The 16,841-nt window shown below is 36.3% G+C and overlaps 1 protein-coding gene across 1 annotated transcript in view; it reads left to right on the plus strand.

Annotated features, from left to right (window-relative positions):
• The window catches only part of LOC117099896 (tRNA-splicing endonuclease subunit Sen54-like), a 12,401-nt gene extending 3,628 nt beyond the window's left edge, over positions 1-8,773 (plus strand). The window contains exons 4-12 of the mRNA XM_033239419.1: positions 837-920; positions 1,149-1,244; positions 2,723-2,772; positions 3,355-3,506; positions 4,798-5,499; positions 6,633-6,800; positions 7,050-7,110; positions 7,668-7,778; positions 8,449-8,773. Of these exons, the coding sequence (XP_033095310.1) occupies positions 837-920; positions 1,149-1,244; positions 2,723-2,772; positions 3,355-3,506; positions 4,798-5,499; positions 6,633-6,800; positions 7,050-7,110; positions 7,668-7,778; positions 8,449-8,599 (1,575 nt within the window). The 3' untranslated portion in view covers positions 8,600-8,773. The remainder of the gene's footprint in view (positions 1-836; positions 921-1,148; positions 1,245-2,722; positions 2,773-3,354; positions 3,507-4,797; positions 5,500-6,632; positions 6,801-7,049; positions 7,111-7,667; positions 7,779-8,448) is intronic.
• Positions 8,774-16,841: the final 8,068 nt, after the last annotated feature.

Consider the following 16,841-nt stretch of genomic DNA (forward strand, 5'->3'; position numbering starts at 1 on the left):
TTACATATTCAAAAGTTGGTCAAACCTACCTCTTCTGTGCTTATTTTACCCATATATATGTAGTTTATTGGATTTTGGCGGCCATTTTGAAAAAAGCGCCCTCACGCCAAAGTTCTCAGGTTAAGCCTCTTTTACCTCACATATTCTGATTCCCCATAAAAAACTGGTCTAGAAAAACCATATGAGAATTTCTACCTCTCCAAGTGGCACCTATCTCAATTATAGCCTGGTCTATTACACCAGTCTGAAAGCACTCAGAGCTTGTACAGTAACTCTCTCCTCCCCTAAGTGTCCTGGGATAACCCCCTATTCATCTTGAAAGATGATTCAGTTGTGTATACTGGGCCCGAACCAGCAGCGAGCATGCAGCTTGTACCAGCGCTGATATTACGGCTATAGGTTTGGCGCCCCGGGTTTAACTGCTCAGCAAAGATCTTATAAACACAAGATAGCGTTCTCCGCGAACAAATAGAAGCGTCGGTCCAGGTTCAAAAGTTTCCAAGCAAGAGGGCGCCATTCATGCGCTATTATACCAAAGAGAAAAAGTAATCAGTTTTGGAAGAGGGCGTCCTATCGGTTGCCATGGATTTGAGATGGTTCCTGTTCTGCTGTTCACAGGATTGATACCCTAAAGGTAAAGTCGCGTGGTGTACGGTATGGTCAGAGCGGTCAAGGGTCAAAAGTTTCCAATTTAGCAAGAGGGCGCCATTCATGCCTTATTACAGAATTTGCACGCGTAAATCGCGGAGAACGCTATCTTGTGTTTATAAGATGATCTTTGCTGCTCAGCCATTCGACTTGCCACATATTGCTGTTATTTTTCATTTGACATTCAGGGGAAATTCTGGCAAACAATGGGTTTCCATGGAGATGGCAAAAAATTGCTGAGGCCCTCGGAAGCTTTGTACCTTCTGGAAACAGTAAGTAAAGAAATCGTTTAATTTGATAATTAATGATATACTGTTTTATCATCATCATCTGCTTTCGGTACTATGCATACCTCTATTAATAATAGTATAGTTGTATTTAATAATAGGAAGATGCACACTGAAAAAAAGCAGCTTCCCATTAGAGATAACTATCAAAGCCTATTTTGAAATGAAAAGAAATTTACAATAGAAAAATGATTTTGTTCTTGTTTGTGTTAGTGTTCGTTGGACCTTCAATTCCATGGAATCACAATGTCAGTGCAAGAAGCCTACAATGTTCTTATTCCCAAAATGGTGTCAATGGAATATTATCAGGTAATACAATTTGCATAATTATCAGCATGAGCCAATAGCAGTATTAATTCTGGTACCTTTTTAAATACCATTAAAGGTGTTTCTACACTATCAAATTTTTATTAACAAAAAACTGTTGTATACCCATATATATATATAGTTTTGATGTGCCTATATAGGGTCACGATGTGATGTCATCATGACCATATTTATTATATTGTTGTATAAACATAGTCCCAAGTTTTGTTTTGTGGGTTTTTTTTCATGTAAATTGGTTTTATGTTTTAATGAACTTTATCATTGGCACAAAATCTTTGAATTATCGAAATAAAAATTATATAATAATAATAATAATAATAATAATAATAATATTTATTTAGATTTCAAGATATATATCATTTGCCAGGAAAGAGAATAGGCAATTAGCCTGAACAAAACAATTTGCAGTCTTTCCTTTTTACTTACACTACACAAATACAATACTTAAACATGCCATCAAACTACATTGATAAAAACGATCAAAAGGAAAGGATCATAATACAGTCAGATAAAAAAATTAAGCAAATATAAACAGTTAATAAATAGTCAATACATTGAAATAATGTGGAGATCTCTAGGTCCCCGGTTCAATTCCCATTGCTGCCTCTCCTTGTGTTTCAGCTGGAGGGCTGAAATACAAGTTACAATAGCGTCTTTCGGATGAGACGTTTAAGCCATTAGTCCCGTGTGCATTTATGGCCCATGTGCACGTTAAAGAACACAGTACACTCTTCGGAAAAGAGTAGGGGATTGTCTTCCGGTGTACTGTCCAATCACCACCAGAAGGACCCCACTGGAAATAAGTCTTCTTCTAGATTTCGTGGGCTATCCTTGGTGTTTACACCGAATAAATACAATCCAATAGTGCTTGGTGAGAGCAGGCTTAAAACTTGTAATTGATAAGGATTGTAGAAATAGATAATGTTATCTATTCCCAGAGTCTTGGAAATGAAACATGAGGCATGTTGTGGCCAAATGGTTAAGTTGTTGCACAGGCCAGTATTGAGTAAATGAGCTATAAAATATGGGAGCTCCAAAAATTGCCTAAAAATCCAAATTTGTTTTTCACTATAGATCAACAGTTTAATNTTATTAATCATGTACCAAAGTATTAGTTCTGGAAGTGGTCAACAAATTGTTTATTTAATGTTATTTTGATAGTTCATTCTATTAAACGATGTATGCACAAATAACTTTGAAAGGCAATTACTCAAAATCATGTTTATCTTGATTCTAAGAGTACTGTACTTTCACTTTCCAATAGCTTAGGCTTGAAATGTCCAATTTTAATGAATGGTCCCTCATTTTAAAGATCACATACTCAGGTATCTGAAAATACCAATAACTTGAATTTCAATTTTTGATACAACTTAGCCATTTTGCCACAACATGCCAAACATATGCTGAATTAATAACAGTATTGCCTTTTGCATTCCAATGTATTAATGTTGTTTTAACAGGTATATTCCTACCTAATGCGACTGGGATACATCATTGATGAACACAACGGGTGAGATTATATTAACCTTATTATAATCATTGCTAATTGTTACCATAGTTCAAATTATATGACAGCATTCTTTGTTTAAATATAACAACTGTATATGCTTCTTGAAACCTCTGTTTTTAGAATTAAATCAGTTGTCTTGTTTTGTTTTGTTTTTTTATTTCCTGACTGTCTTTGCTTTTTATACAATATCCAATAGTACAGTTGTAAAAAATAAATATTACATAACGTCACATGTTTATATAATGATAATACAGTAAAACCTTCTTAAAGCTAGAAAAAACACTGTTTAATACTGTTGAAGCCTTTGTGATCTAGTGGTTATGACGCTCGCCTTGTCAGCAAGAGGTTGCAGGTTCGAATCCCGTCGGAGGCATGTTATTACACAATGACTTTTATAGGACTTTATTCCTGGAAAAGCTACAGGGTAGTCTACGATGTTCCATCATGTCCTTATTTAAACACTGTATGATGATTTATATTATATACACATTACAACACTGTATGATGATTTATATTATATATATATATATATATTATATATGATTTATATTATATATATATATATATTGATTTATATATAACATGCTTTGATACACACTGTGACACAAAGGACCAGTCAGTGAAAAAAGTTGAGGATTGGTTTCAACAAATGGACCCATCAGCTCAAACCAGCAAAGTTTACAGTTCGGAAAGCACAAGGTCAGGGTTAGCCCTTGCCAACAAATATGCAAAAGGTAAGGCAAAAATAACTTTTTGCTAAAGTTCTGTTCACACAATCATATTTTCTTTGACAAAAAACTGTTGTATGCCCATATATAGTCATGATGTGCCTATATATGGTCGTATGTGATGTCATCATGACCATATTTAGGCATATCACATTTTTTTTTTTTATCAAATTAAATTTAATAGTCTTGGAACATAGCCTCCGTCACTCACAGCCTGTCAACAGTGGAAGTTGGGGTATCTAAGCGTGGCCGGTCAAGATTGGTCAGCGTGTGGTTTGAACTCCTGACCAGAAGTTCAGCAACCAGAATGGAAACCGCTGAGACAAACCGCCTTCCCCGATAACCATATAATTGATTTTAACACGTTCACAGCTAGGGATGCGAGTTCACGTCTGACGGGGTTTACTCAGGGCATTTAAGACATGAACTCGCGTCTTCACCGGTCTGAACATGCCACTATTTTATTGCACATACACTCATTTGCAGTGGTCACCAGAACACAAATCTCACCCACAAGGTTCCGGGGAAGAATCCGGAATTAATTATCTAAAAATAATTACTATATGTGGCAAAGACAAGCCAAACCAGTCACTTATCACAAATTGTGTTCCAGAGATAATGGCCTAAACATGCTGAAATGTCAACATTTTTTAATCTGTTTTATTGCACTAAACTAACCTGTATATATCTATATCATGCTATGCTATTATTTTCCTCATTGTCAATGTTAAAACAACAATTTTTAACGATTTGGTAATGGTTTCTCCCAAAGAAATGCCAGAAATCATAAACTTTAAATCCTGATTTTTCAGATAATGTTTTTTAAACAGCTGTAAGTTTAAACTTCTGTAACTTCATAATGCAACGTCAGATTTAAATGATTCTTTTACCATTTTATAGCTTCCATTTTACTTTTTAACTCTATATTAATAATAAAAAATCAATTTTTGTGATGGGTGACTAGTTTGTGCCACCTATGTGTTCGTGTTTCAGTACATGTGTATAAAAATACGGTTTTTCAGGTAAAACAGTGGTTTTACATCAAAAACCATATTTTTACACATGTTACCAAGAGTTAATGATTTTTCTTATGATATTCACCATGCAATCCTTCAAGAATTACTTTGTTTGTGTTTCATTACAGTTGATGCTAATAGTTTTTATTATGTCGGTGCACTTTATGCCTTGGCGTAGGGATTAGATCTAGGAAAAATGCTTGGCAGTCAACATGTTAAAACTATGACATGTCCTTTTCCTATACTACAAATTAATATAACACCATATAATTAACTTACAGGTGGGGATTATTGGAATAATTCAGAAGGAATATTCCAAGTAGATGAGATATGTTCATCCATTGATCTCTATCAATTCTGCATGAAAACAATGAATACAACGATAAATGCAGATGATATATTGGACATCAGCAGAAGTGAGCACGACCTCTGGTCGTGCGACAGTGTGAGTGAAAGCGTATGCTATCAAAGTGATTTTAGTCAACCAGAAGAGAAACGCAGTAAACTTTCACACCAAACCGCTTTAGGTCGAACTCAAGTAACGGCTCCTATTCGAAAAATGAAATTGAATCCACACCCCCATAAATGTACACTTACTAAGAAACGAAATTTATCGTCATCGTGCAACATAGATGATGTTCTGAACTACTTTCAGACTTCCAAGAAGGCTCTGTATGATATTGAGGATGTCATTGATATTATTCTACCCACAGTGGAAGCTTTACCAAAGAAGGCAATGAAGTCGACCCATGACTACACTTCATGGAACTTTAAAGAAATTTGCCTGCCAAATTTACAGGAAACAGTAGATCGAATGCAATTACCGCAGTCTGTCTTGGCTAATATGTTGTCATCGCAACAATCATTGTTGCCGAAAGAAAGTCAGGAAAACAGCCAACAATTTTTGGGTACTTCTGTGGATGAACTGGGATCTTCACGTTTGTTCTGGGATTCTGAACCAAACTTATGCGACCTTTCAAATGGTAGGTTATCCATAGTCAGAAACCATGCACTAAATGGAGATTATTATAGGCCTAAAAAAAGGTTTGCATTAATAATTGAAAATATTGACTGTTGGCCTGCAGGACACATTTTTAATGCTTTAATTTGAACCTGAGTATAATAACCCAACTCTAGTGTATGAAATCTTTTTATTAATAGCTTTATAAAGTCAGTTACTGTCAATTTTTAGAAATTTCATCCATTGGCGTGTCCTGAAATGGGGGAATTGATGGGGATGGGGGTCTGACACACATCGACCTGCACATGCACTTACACTGTACACTTCCTTTGCTCTATGACCCAGCAGAGTGCTCAAGTAGAAGAGATATGAAGGTTGAGTGAGTGGGGTTCAAAGGTTAAGTGAGGTGGCACTAGGTTGCAAAACAAGGTGATTTTTAACTATTTGCGTGGATATTTCCAATGCGGGAGGGGCATCTGGGGAAGTGAGCTTCTTCTTTTTTTTTTTTTTGAAGGGGGGGGGTGTGTGTGCACGGACTCCATAGATACGCCACTGATTTCATCAAACTCCAAACTAAATAAAGGATCGAATATTTCAAATTTAATTAACATCCGCTAATGATTCAACACCTATTTTCCAACCAGGGAAAATCCGAATAGGATGATTGATCTATATAATGATAATCACCTCTTTTGGCCTGTGCAGATGGCTAAAACTATTTGATGGTTTCATTGAAGCCTAATGATATGAATAGTAATGGCAGTTGATAATCTGATGACGATTATGGTGGCGGCAGTGGACACAATGAGGAGAACCATTGTATAATTTTATTTATTTATGTGAACCATATTTAATGAGGGTGAACCATCCAGCAGAAGCTGATCATTTGGGACCCTCAAAATCATGAATGATTGTGATGATAGATCATGACAATGATGATGATAATGATGTATAAAATCAAACATCACTCTTGAAGCAGTTGTTTACAGTGGGTCTACATTGGGAGTCCAGAACAAGGAGGTGTAATGTACCAGCTCAAATTCAAAGATGATTAACATCATCATGAATATGATTATTATGATAATAATTTCTTTATCATAAATAATTCTTTGATAGTAATGCAATCTTTACAATGACTAAAATGGTCCGTTACAGAAACACAGTTGGTGATTGGTAATATAGACGCCCCGAGAAACTGGGGCGAGTACAAACTTCTCAAGAAACAAGACAAAGAGTTTTACCCCCTTCATGGGTCGCCTGTACGTCACCTATGGGAAGGAGAAGTCCATCCACTCATTAAGCCATCTGATGCCCTGACAACTAGTGAGTCTATTATTCAATTATGTTCATGAATTATTCATGACTATGGGGAAATGATTGTTAGTGTTAATAATTGCTCTTTTTTATTAATTGGTTTGATTTTTATCTAATGTTAATTAACCTCAGTAGTTAATGTGCACTTTGAGTATCCATTGTCATAGCACCATTGAACATTGCATTCTGCCCTGGATATGGGTGCTATACAATTCCTTATTGATTGATTGATTGATTTGTTTCAACTACTTTTTTCAGATAATCTACTTCACAAATTACAGACTATACAAAACGTGAATGCTTTGTTGCACTTTGAAGAGTAAGTACGGTTCACAATTCCCAACACTTATTTCACAGATAGACTCATATATTTTACTTGAATGCATTAATAACGATTATTTCACAGTAATAAGTATTACTGTTACTTTTTACAAGAATGCATTTTTAATATATTTCACAGGAAAATGTGTACTGTTAACAAAGTCTAGACTACCTCAGCCCCATGATGGTTGGGACTAAGATAAGAAAATTTATGATTATAGCCTGATATACAGTAGTGTCGCTACAGTGTTTTTAGTGCAATCGTTGTACTGCGTTGCAGGCCCCGACGTGATCAGGAAGGCTCACTGATTTGACCAAGTGATCGGCATTGATAGTGTGTAGCAATTGTATGGAAACCTAGCTTATGGCACTCTCAGACTTATAAATTTGAATATAATTTTCTTTTTTTCTCCATTTTTTTATAATTTTTCAAAACTTAAGGGAGGCCCAGGTCGGCTGGCCCCCCCCCCAACTTGAATCCGCCACCGCTAATAATGAATCGATATCAGCACATAAGCTATTTATTTAGTAGATGTCTTCTTTCTTCTCTATTAGGTCTTGTGAACCTGAACAAGCTACAAAGGTTGACTTTAATATCTACTTACCCGAGTCTAACTACAAGAAAACTTCTCCAGGGAAACCAGTATTTTATGTTATTGTAACCAAGTAAGTGTTATTTTTCAATTCAGGTGTTGGTAACTACAGTACTTTATAAACCTAACAACTCTCATGCTTATTGTGTGAGTCTCACGCATGAGCATCCACTTTTATATCTCACGCATGTATTGTACTATCTCATGCTTCATAAAAATTTTATAACAAATAAAATGTATAGCCCGATTATACTTTAAAATTGATAAAAAATTAAGTAAATTTGTCATTAAAATGTGGATACATGCCAAAGAATTTTCTTTTAACGAAGCTATACCGACCGTGGACTGTAATTCATACCAATTCCACTACAGTTTTGTTTTTTTTTAAATAACATAGAGGGTGCTCTATTTGCCATTACATAGAGGGTGCTATATAAAAATTTTATTTTTTTGTTTCATTCACCAGGCATTAACAAAATTGGCAGGTAGAACTTCATTCTACATTCTTTCAAAACGAGCTGGCATAATACATCCGGACTCATTTCAGTTATCTTTAAAAAATGGCCAAACACTTCCCTTCTAACTCTACCCCACCTGGTTCCAGCTCATCTACAGTATACCACCATTACCATTACCACCATTGTTGCCCCTCTGTCTGAAGTTATACATGTTTGATATTAGATTATGTCAATGATTTATATTATTATTCCTGTCATTTTTTTTTTTGCACTTTTAAAATGTAGGTTAGAAGAGGAACCACCAAATCTGTCGACCCAGATGCAGTTGCTTCGTCAGGCAAGAGGCACACCACTTGTTTGGGCTGTGGTAGACAATGGTGATATATCATTCTACACATTGCGTGATATAGAACTTCCTATTGATATAACCACTTAATGAACCATTCCGCTAAACCCCAGTCCAGTGTAAAAACATGCATGTGCGGGGGACAACACATATGTGGCAAAGACAAGCCAAACCAGTCACTCGTCGCAAATCATGTTTCAGAGAAAATTGCCAAACATGCTGGAATGTCAAATTTTTAAAAATCTATTTTATTGCACTAAACTAACCTTTATATATCTACACATCATTCTATGCTGTTATTTTCCCCATTTTCAATGTTAAAACAATACCTTTTAAGGATTTAAAGATAGTTTCTGCATGAGAAATGCCTGAAATCATAAACTTTGACGGCTAATTTCTCATATATTGTTCTTTAAACAGCTGTGTGGTTAAACGCTTGTAACTTCATAAGGAAATGTCCGATTTGAATGATTTTTTTACCATTTTATAGCTATTATTTTACTCTCTAACCCTGTATTAATAACTCAAAATCGATTTTTGCGACGAGTGACTGGTTTGGCTTGTCTTTGCCACATATGCTTGGGAGAAACAAGCATATGTACGGCCTTGACGATTGACACTCTGGTGGGTACAGTATCTGAAGGGGTAAAGCCCTTAAGAGGTATTCCTAATAGCCTTGTCACAACTTGACGATTTATTCAGGGTATGACAACGTTTCAAAATTTCTCTAAACCGCTGGCATTCGCTGAGTTATTGATTTTTTTTTTTTTCAATTTTTAGCGATACGTAGCGTATTCATAACGAGTTGGATGTATACATAACGTATTAGTAACTTATATATAGAACGTTTCAATAACTTGTCGAAAACTTGTACCAACAAGTGTGAGGTCTCGCCACAAAATGAGTCATGGTTAGAAATTAAAAAATTGAGTTTATATTATATTTGGGTAAATCACATTATAAGCTTTCATTTGGTCTTTGAATGGCTTCCCTACTATAAGTAAATCCAGAGATGTTAGCATTTAAAGTTTAGGTGTATAAGAACCACGTTTTGAGAAAATCAGCCTCAAAAATATACTAACCTGTACAAATAATATGACTAGAATTAAAGAATGTGTGCAGAGAACAGTGTTTTGGCAAGAAAATTCACTTACAAAGTATACAATCATAAAATAAATACATTTAAATATATTAAAATCAAAATTTTCTAAAAACTTTGACTTTTGCCTGTTTTGGTGAATATCTCAATATGATTTCACCAACGATGCGTCTCATTTCGTGGTGAGACCTCACAAATGCTTAGCGTGCGGCCGGCATTCACAATTTAGGCCCAATTATAATCTACCGTACCTTATGCACAGTGCCCAGCAGCGTATCCCTGACGATCATGTGATGTAGCCTATAAAAAGGCTGCCACTCATTGATTCATATCATAACCACACTAGACATCACAGTATTAACATCACTGTCGCAGTATCAACATCCCTCTGTTTTTATATACCAATTCCCCTAAATGCTGCCAATACGCCATTATACGGTAACTGTAAGGCACGTTCAGTAAGTTCATATAGGTTCAAAGCGTGTTACTCATGGCTGAGAAATAAGTTTTGGGTGCGCTAGACATTATCGCGACATATTTGACTGTTGAGTAACTTACGAGTAACGCGTGTTAATGATCACATAACTTACGTATAACTTATGGCCCGTGTATGCTGAATGTCGAAAAAAAATTTATGCATGCACAAAATTTTTTTTAACGTACTCGCCATACTACAACGTATACCAGTGTGCTTCAGCGTGCTCTTAACTTATACAAAACTTACCAATAATTTATTCGATGTACTCCAGCTTATTCGCCAAAGTTTTCATACGTTGGCATGTGCTGGCTAAATCGTCAAGGTGTCGTATACCCCTTTCAGACAGACCTGCAAAATGGTATTAATATCGTATTTCTCGAACGCCGGCATTCTATGTGAAAGGGTAAATACAGCTAAACGCCGGCTTCGGTTAGACCTCCTCGGGACATAGTCTTAATACCGTAGCGAGTTTTGCCGAACTCGATGGGGTACAGGGTTCATCGCCGTCTTACGCACTGAGGCATAACAAATCAGACGGTCACGCGAGCAGCCATCAACCGCTGCTGCAGCTAACAAAGCCGATGAAATCGCTAGCTGACGGTTTTTTAGACGCGAAAATCGCCTGCACCTAGCTGCTCGAAAGCCGGCCTCGCCTTATACGCTTCCTAAATTCTTTCTCCACTTGAACAAAACGCATTAGAAACCTTCTGTTTCTCAAATTTATATGTATTGCAAACATAGCAAGCATTAAAAAACATTTGCAAAGCAGCAGTTTTATGACTTCATCTCCAGCCATATTGGATTAATGGAGTAAACAAAAAATTGCGCCCTCTTTGTTAACAAGCACAAGCGCCACAGACATCAAATACTCCTTTCCGCGAGATTATTACCGGATTTTAACTAGCTGTGTGAAAGGGTCTGCGCCGGCAATAATAACGCTGTGATTAGGGTATTATTGCGGTATTTTCTGTCTGAAAGGGGCTTTAGGGCCATTAAGCTCTGACCTTATCAAATTTTGATGTACCTATATATAGGGTCATGAAGTGATGTCGTCATGACCATATATATCAATGTCACATGTTTTTGTCAAATAAAATTTGATAGTCAGTACAGAGCTTTTAAAGAGATTATTGTGTAATGATAAATGACAAACAACTTCACTTTTGTGACAGTGTTTGCATCAGGAAACTCCATAGAAAAGATGTTTTTTAATATTTTTAATACCATAAAGAGCTTTGCTACTACAGTATATTATTTCATTTATTCACGATATATACTGAAATTCAACCCATATAACTACCTAATAAATGTTGTGAGTTGACTCCGTATTGAATGATTCAAGACTTTGATATTAATGTGGTTGAATGTTTATGGTGAACTTGACTTTAAGCAAACATGAAAACTTAGACAATTTAGGAAACAACAATAAAATCCCTGCCATGCCCTCAATAAGTTATGACTCAAACCCGCTGTCTATTAACAATTCTTTAGGAATGATCGCCGACCTTCACAAGTCACAACCATCAGTATGATGACACTGTACCTGATCTAATTACTGCATTTGATAAAATGCATGTTGTAATAACGGATTCAACACTAAGTTAGTAACAACTACAACTCCATCTTTAATCCCGCCCCCCCCCCAAATCCGCCCCTGTCTATCATGAACATCGTGTTAAGAACACCACAATCTCCCCTTGCATATTTTGCCCTTTAAACCATTAAACACTATTAAGTTTGTAACTAACTCAACATTAATACATATCTATAGTACTTCTCATTTCCATACCTTTCTGGTCTTCTAACTACCCGACCTGACCTTTAATATTCTATTATGGTCTTTCAACAACTTGATCTTGAATCTTTTCATCATGAAATGTCAATTTTTTAAACGCAATTATATAGGATTCGATTGACTCACCAGGCAATTGGCCACGCTGCCGAAACTTGTAGCGCTCGGCTACCACGTTCATGCTGCATATTTCTCCATTAGCAGACAAAAACTCGGGTAATACATCTTGCTGGTATGTTGAAGATCTTTGGGTGCCACTGAAACCCATGAAATTACGTTTAGAAGTGAGTGATTGTATTTGGTTGCTTTGTTTACATTCCGATGGCTATACTGTCACCAGCCAGCCATTTTTTAGGACTCTCTTGTTATAACTCCCAAGTTTATGGAGTTGCTGACAGCTCCCTCTGGACCATCTGACAGCTCACTCTCAACCATCTGACAGCTCACTATGGACCATTTCTGCTAACGGGAACTTTTGCCTCATGTCCTCAAGGATGTGATATAATGATCTACTGCTATCAAAATACTCTTGATTTCATCATGATGTTCAGCAGCTACAGAATCACCAACCGCTGCCTTCTGCATCCATAGTGTAGAATATACGATGTCTTTCAGCACCCAAGAAATGCAACTGCAAAGCCTTTCAGCGAGCTGCAGAGGCCGTATCAAGACCGAACACAAGTAAATAATTTCCAAACATGTCCTTCCATTGCTGCCATTTGATTGTAGGCTCACCAGGATGAGCCAAAAAAACTGGTGGACCAGCTAAATTCTGCATATTTACAAATTTTCTACCTTCTATGGCTTCTTATAAATGATATTTCGCCATCTGTAATGTCTCGACATTTGACGCAAAATATAACGGATTCAACACTAAGTTTGTAATGATTTCAACTCCATCTTTATTCATCCTTTCCATTCTCCTTTTTATCTACATCCCTAACCTCCAACTTCTATCATCAACATAAGAACACCAAACATGTCTTACTTCACTCACTGCAGCATTCGTGTGTGCATATGTGGTAAAGACAAGCCAAACCACTCTCTCGTTGCAAAATCGATTTTTAGTTATTAATACAGGCTTAAACAGTAAAATGAGAGCTATAAAATGGTAAAAGAATCATTTAAATCCGACATTTTGTATGAAGGTACAGTAGTTTGAACAAAGTTTGCGATTTTGGGCATTTCTTAGCCAGAACCCATCGCCAAGTCATTAAAATTTTTTGGTTTAAAATTGGAACTGAGGAAAATAACAGCATAGCATGATGTAATAGATATATAAGGGTTAGTTTAGTGCAATAAAATTGATTTCCAAAATTTCGATATTCCAGCATGTTTTGGCCATTATCTCAAAAATAGGATTTGTGACGAGCGACTGGTTTGGCTTGTCTTTGCCACATATTTGGCGCTTAGTGCAGCAGCCACGTCCTTCATACAACGTAAGCTACGATCCAAAACAATATTCTTTCCCCAAGAAAATAGATCTAATAAAATAAATATAAAATCTGTCTTCAACATCTTCCCCATTTGAGTGTCTTTCGGCCTTGAAAAAGCAGAATGCATCATGAAAGCGTGGACTTGGGTAAATGATGAACATTAGTGTGAAAACCTGTTCCTTCATGGCAAATTTTGTCTCTGAGCTTGAAATTCTAACCAGATATCATCTTCATCTGAAAATTTGTCACTTGAGCTTCGATCCACTACCACTATCAATAGGATGCTTGTCATCATACATAATAGCTACACAAAATTGGTGGGAATTAGGAATTTCTGAAACAACCTCTGTAATTTTGGACTGAAAGCTGGCAGGACTACAGCTTAAGCCTTGGGGTAATCTTTTATTATAGTATGATTGACCTCCGGGGTAGGATGATATACCAACATATTCCTGTGTTTTCTTACTAAGACTCAAACTGTGGAAAGCACTCTTAAGATCAATAACGCTGAGTATCGCAGGATTACAGTATCCGATATGTTGAATAACTAGATTAAAGGGTTGGAATGGGTGAATATGATGTTTGATACGAGAATTGAGATATCTGAAATCTGTAACAACTCTCTTTTCCTTACTATTCCTTTTTTCTAGCAATAAGACAGGGGAGGTACAGTATATGCCTTATGATATCTGGCTAGGATTCCTAAACCTACTAATTTACTCAACTCGTTATCTATAATCGTTTTTGTTTTCTTCTGATATTGGATAAGGTCTCGCATAAAACATAGTATGGCCTGACAAGTCAAAATCAACTTCAAAACCAGGGCACGTTCCTAATTCACCATATAGACTAAATGATGGTCTATGTTGAGATAACATTTGAAAGACACGTTGTTTTTCCATATCATTCAAATCATTATTTTCAAGATCAAATTGCTTATGAATCATTTCTTGATCAGTATACTCTAACCGTGAATCATTGGGTTGCAAATGAGGATATGTTCGCAAATTGTTATACTGCGTTTTACTGTGGTTTGTTTTGGAAACCTTATCATGTTCTGGTTGGTTTGAAGCTTTAAGTGATACATCAGAAGGTAAATGTTGACAAACATACTGTAGGTGACGTCAGTTGTATCAAAGTGTGCAACTGGGCGACATTTATGTAGAAAAACGTTCTTATGTGTGTTATTGGTAACAGGAATATACGCGTTCCTTTCTGTAATTTTACCAACATATTGGCAAGCTTTGGAAAGGTGTTTAGAAGACGATAATACAACTTCAGAATTCTTTGAAATGTTAGGGACTTTACTATAAACATGAACCATTTTGCTTTCACCAGGTTTCAGTATATACTTTCTGTATGCGGATAATTAGACTTTGGTAGGTTTGATTGTAATTTTGTTTTTGACAAAATCAAGTGTACTGTTCAATCCTGCAAGAGTCCCAACAAAATGTTTGGTCCAGACAAAGTATCAACAATGACAGCACTTATCAACAAATGTTGTCTGTGTATATTAATGTTCACATCAATAGTTTTATCTGCCGTTAAATACTGTCCGTTTCCTATCCGAAAATGTAACGGCTTCACAGATTTCACAGGTAATTGAGAAAGATACTTTGAATTGTGAACTGTACTACCACTAATAAGAGAATGAGTAGCACCTGAATCAAACAGTATAACTAATGATATGACCAGAAGGTAATAACCTTTAGCATAATTCCTACTCTCTAACTGTAATTCAGCTGGGTGATCAGCAAGAAATGTTGACCTATCTTAACAGTATTGCTACATGTACTGACGAAATTATCATTAGGAATGGACGACACCTGGGCTCTAGTGTGACCATTCCGATCTAAAAATTTGACTGTCTATTGTACACATAATGAAGGATGTTGTGGCCCATTCCAATTTGCTGCATCGTATAGACGTCGACACTCACGCCATTTGTGGTTGGGTTTGTTACATGAATATATCTTTGTGCACTCCTTTCTTCGTACTTAATTTTGTTGAAAGAACTAGGGCTTTTTTCCTCATATCATGGAAGAACTTGTCCTTATACGCCATTTCAAAGTACGTCTAAGCTCCTGCTGCACCCAAGGTTCTCCAGCTCCTCCAGTAAATCTCTCCTTTAGAGCATTATTATAGTTTTGTTGTGGTTTAGGCCTAGGCCTAAGCCTATAGTCTTACTGCTATGTTGATTGTATACAGCATTTACTCTTCTTGCTGTGTTATGGCTACCATTTGCATACGATGAACTTGTACTCATTGCTTGGGCTTGTTTCTGTACTAGTTCAAATGATTAATTAAAAAAAATAATAATACAATTTTGTATTATCATCATTGATGTAACTCTACCGATTCTGCTGATAGTATACTATATAGTTGTGCTGTAAACATATTCCTTTACCCGGAACAATACAATAGAATCTCTGTTTCATTTATAAACAAATGCAAATATGCAGGATGAGTGCAAAGCTTTTTGTGACCCTCATAAATACTTTACAATAATGCCATGAATAAAATAATTACCCAACTGTTGGTGAACCAGGCAGCGTCTTGAGGCTGTGAAATACCCACCCATATTTTGAAAGCCCACTGAGGCTCATACAATGTGTTTAAACACACAACTACTTTACACAGCCAATTTTAATCAATATTATTGTTACTATCACTGTCTATTATATCTTGTGATTTATAAGTATTGCAACAATTTTCGATTTGGCATTTACCACAAGCATATGTACAAGGTATACCATTTTTCTTACAACCACATCATATAGTAGAGCAGTTTGTTGTACAATTACAACTAATGACATTCATTAAAAAATCTGAGGCAAAAGGCTGATTACACATTGTAGGGTAGCATCTGTTTTCAGTGCCTATGTACCATCCCCATTCCTCTATATTCAGGTCAGTATTGCACATAATTTGATGACAGCACCTTAGGCTATGGAACATAAACGTCCCATGCGTTGGAGGCAGTCGTTCTGGCTTGACGAATGATTTGGCTTGTGCTACTTTCGTTGTCAACAACTTATGCCTTAGACCACCCAAAGACTCTCCCTGCCTCGCATTATACAATATTAATGTAGCTTTTTCTCCAGCTTCTATGATCTCATTACAAGATTTGTTTTCACTCATAAATATTCGGCAATACATTTAAGATCATTACAAGAAAGGGACTTGTCAAACAATTTTGACTTTCCGATACCATAAAAAGACGATGTAGTATCGCATCCACAAAGTGTGTGAATAAAAGGCAATTTCTGACAAAGTTCGAGTCCCAACTTGGTTCTGCATGTTCGTATATCGTGAATACGACTTGCAGATATTCCCCGAATAATGTCACTTCTGAATTGCAGCTTAAAATTTGATGCATTAATTGAACTGTAGTACAGATGTTATATAAGAAGATCTGTGTCTTCGCCGGTCACGGTCACGTTTTTGTCATTGACTCGGAAACAGCAGTTTGAGCAATAGTACTGTCAGCATCCTCATCAGCGTAAATGACTTTGACCCCTATGGTT

This window comes from Anneissia japonica, unplaced genomic scaffold, assembly GCF_011630105.1.
Source record: "Anneissia japonica isolate Jap-2015-1 unplaced genomic scaffold, ASM1163010v1 scaffold288018_len440701_cov179, whole genome shotgun sequence".
Classification (NCBI taxonomy): Eukaryota; Metazoa; Echinodermata; class Crinoidea; order Comatulida; family Comatulidae; genus Anneissia; species Anneissia japonica.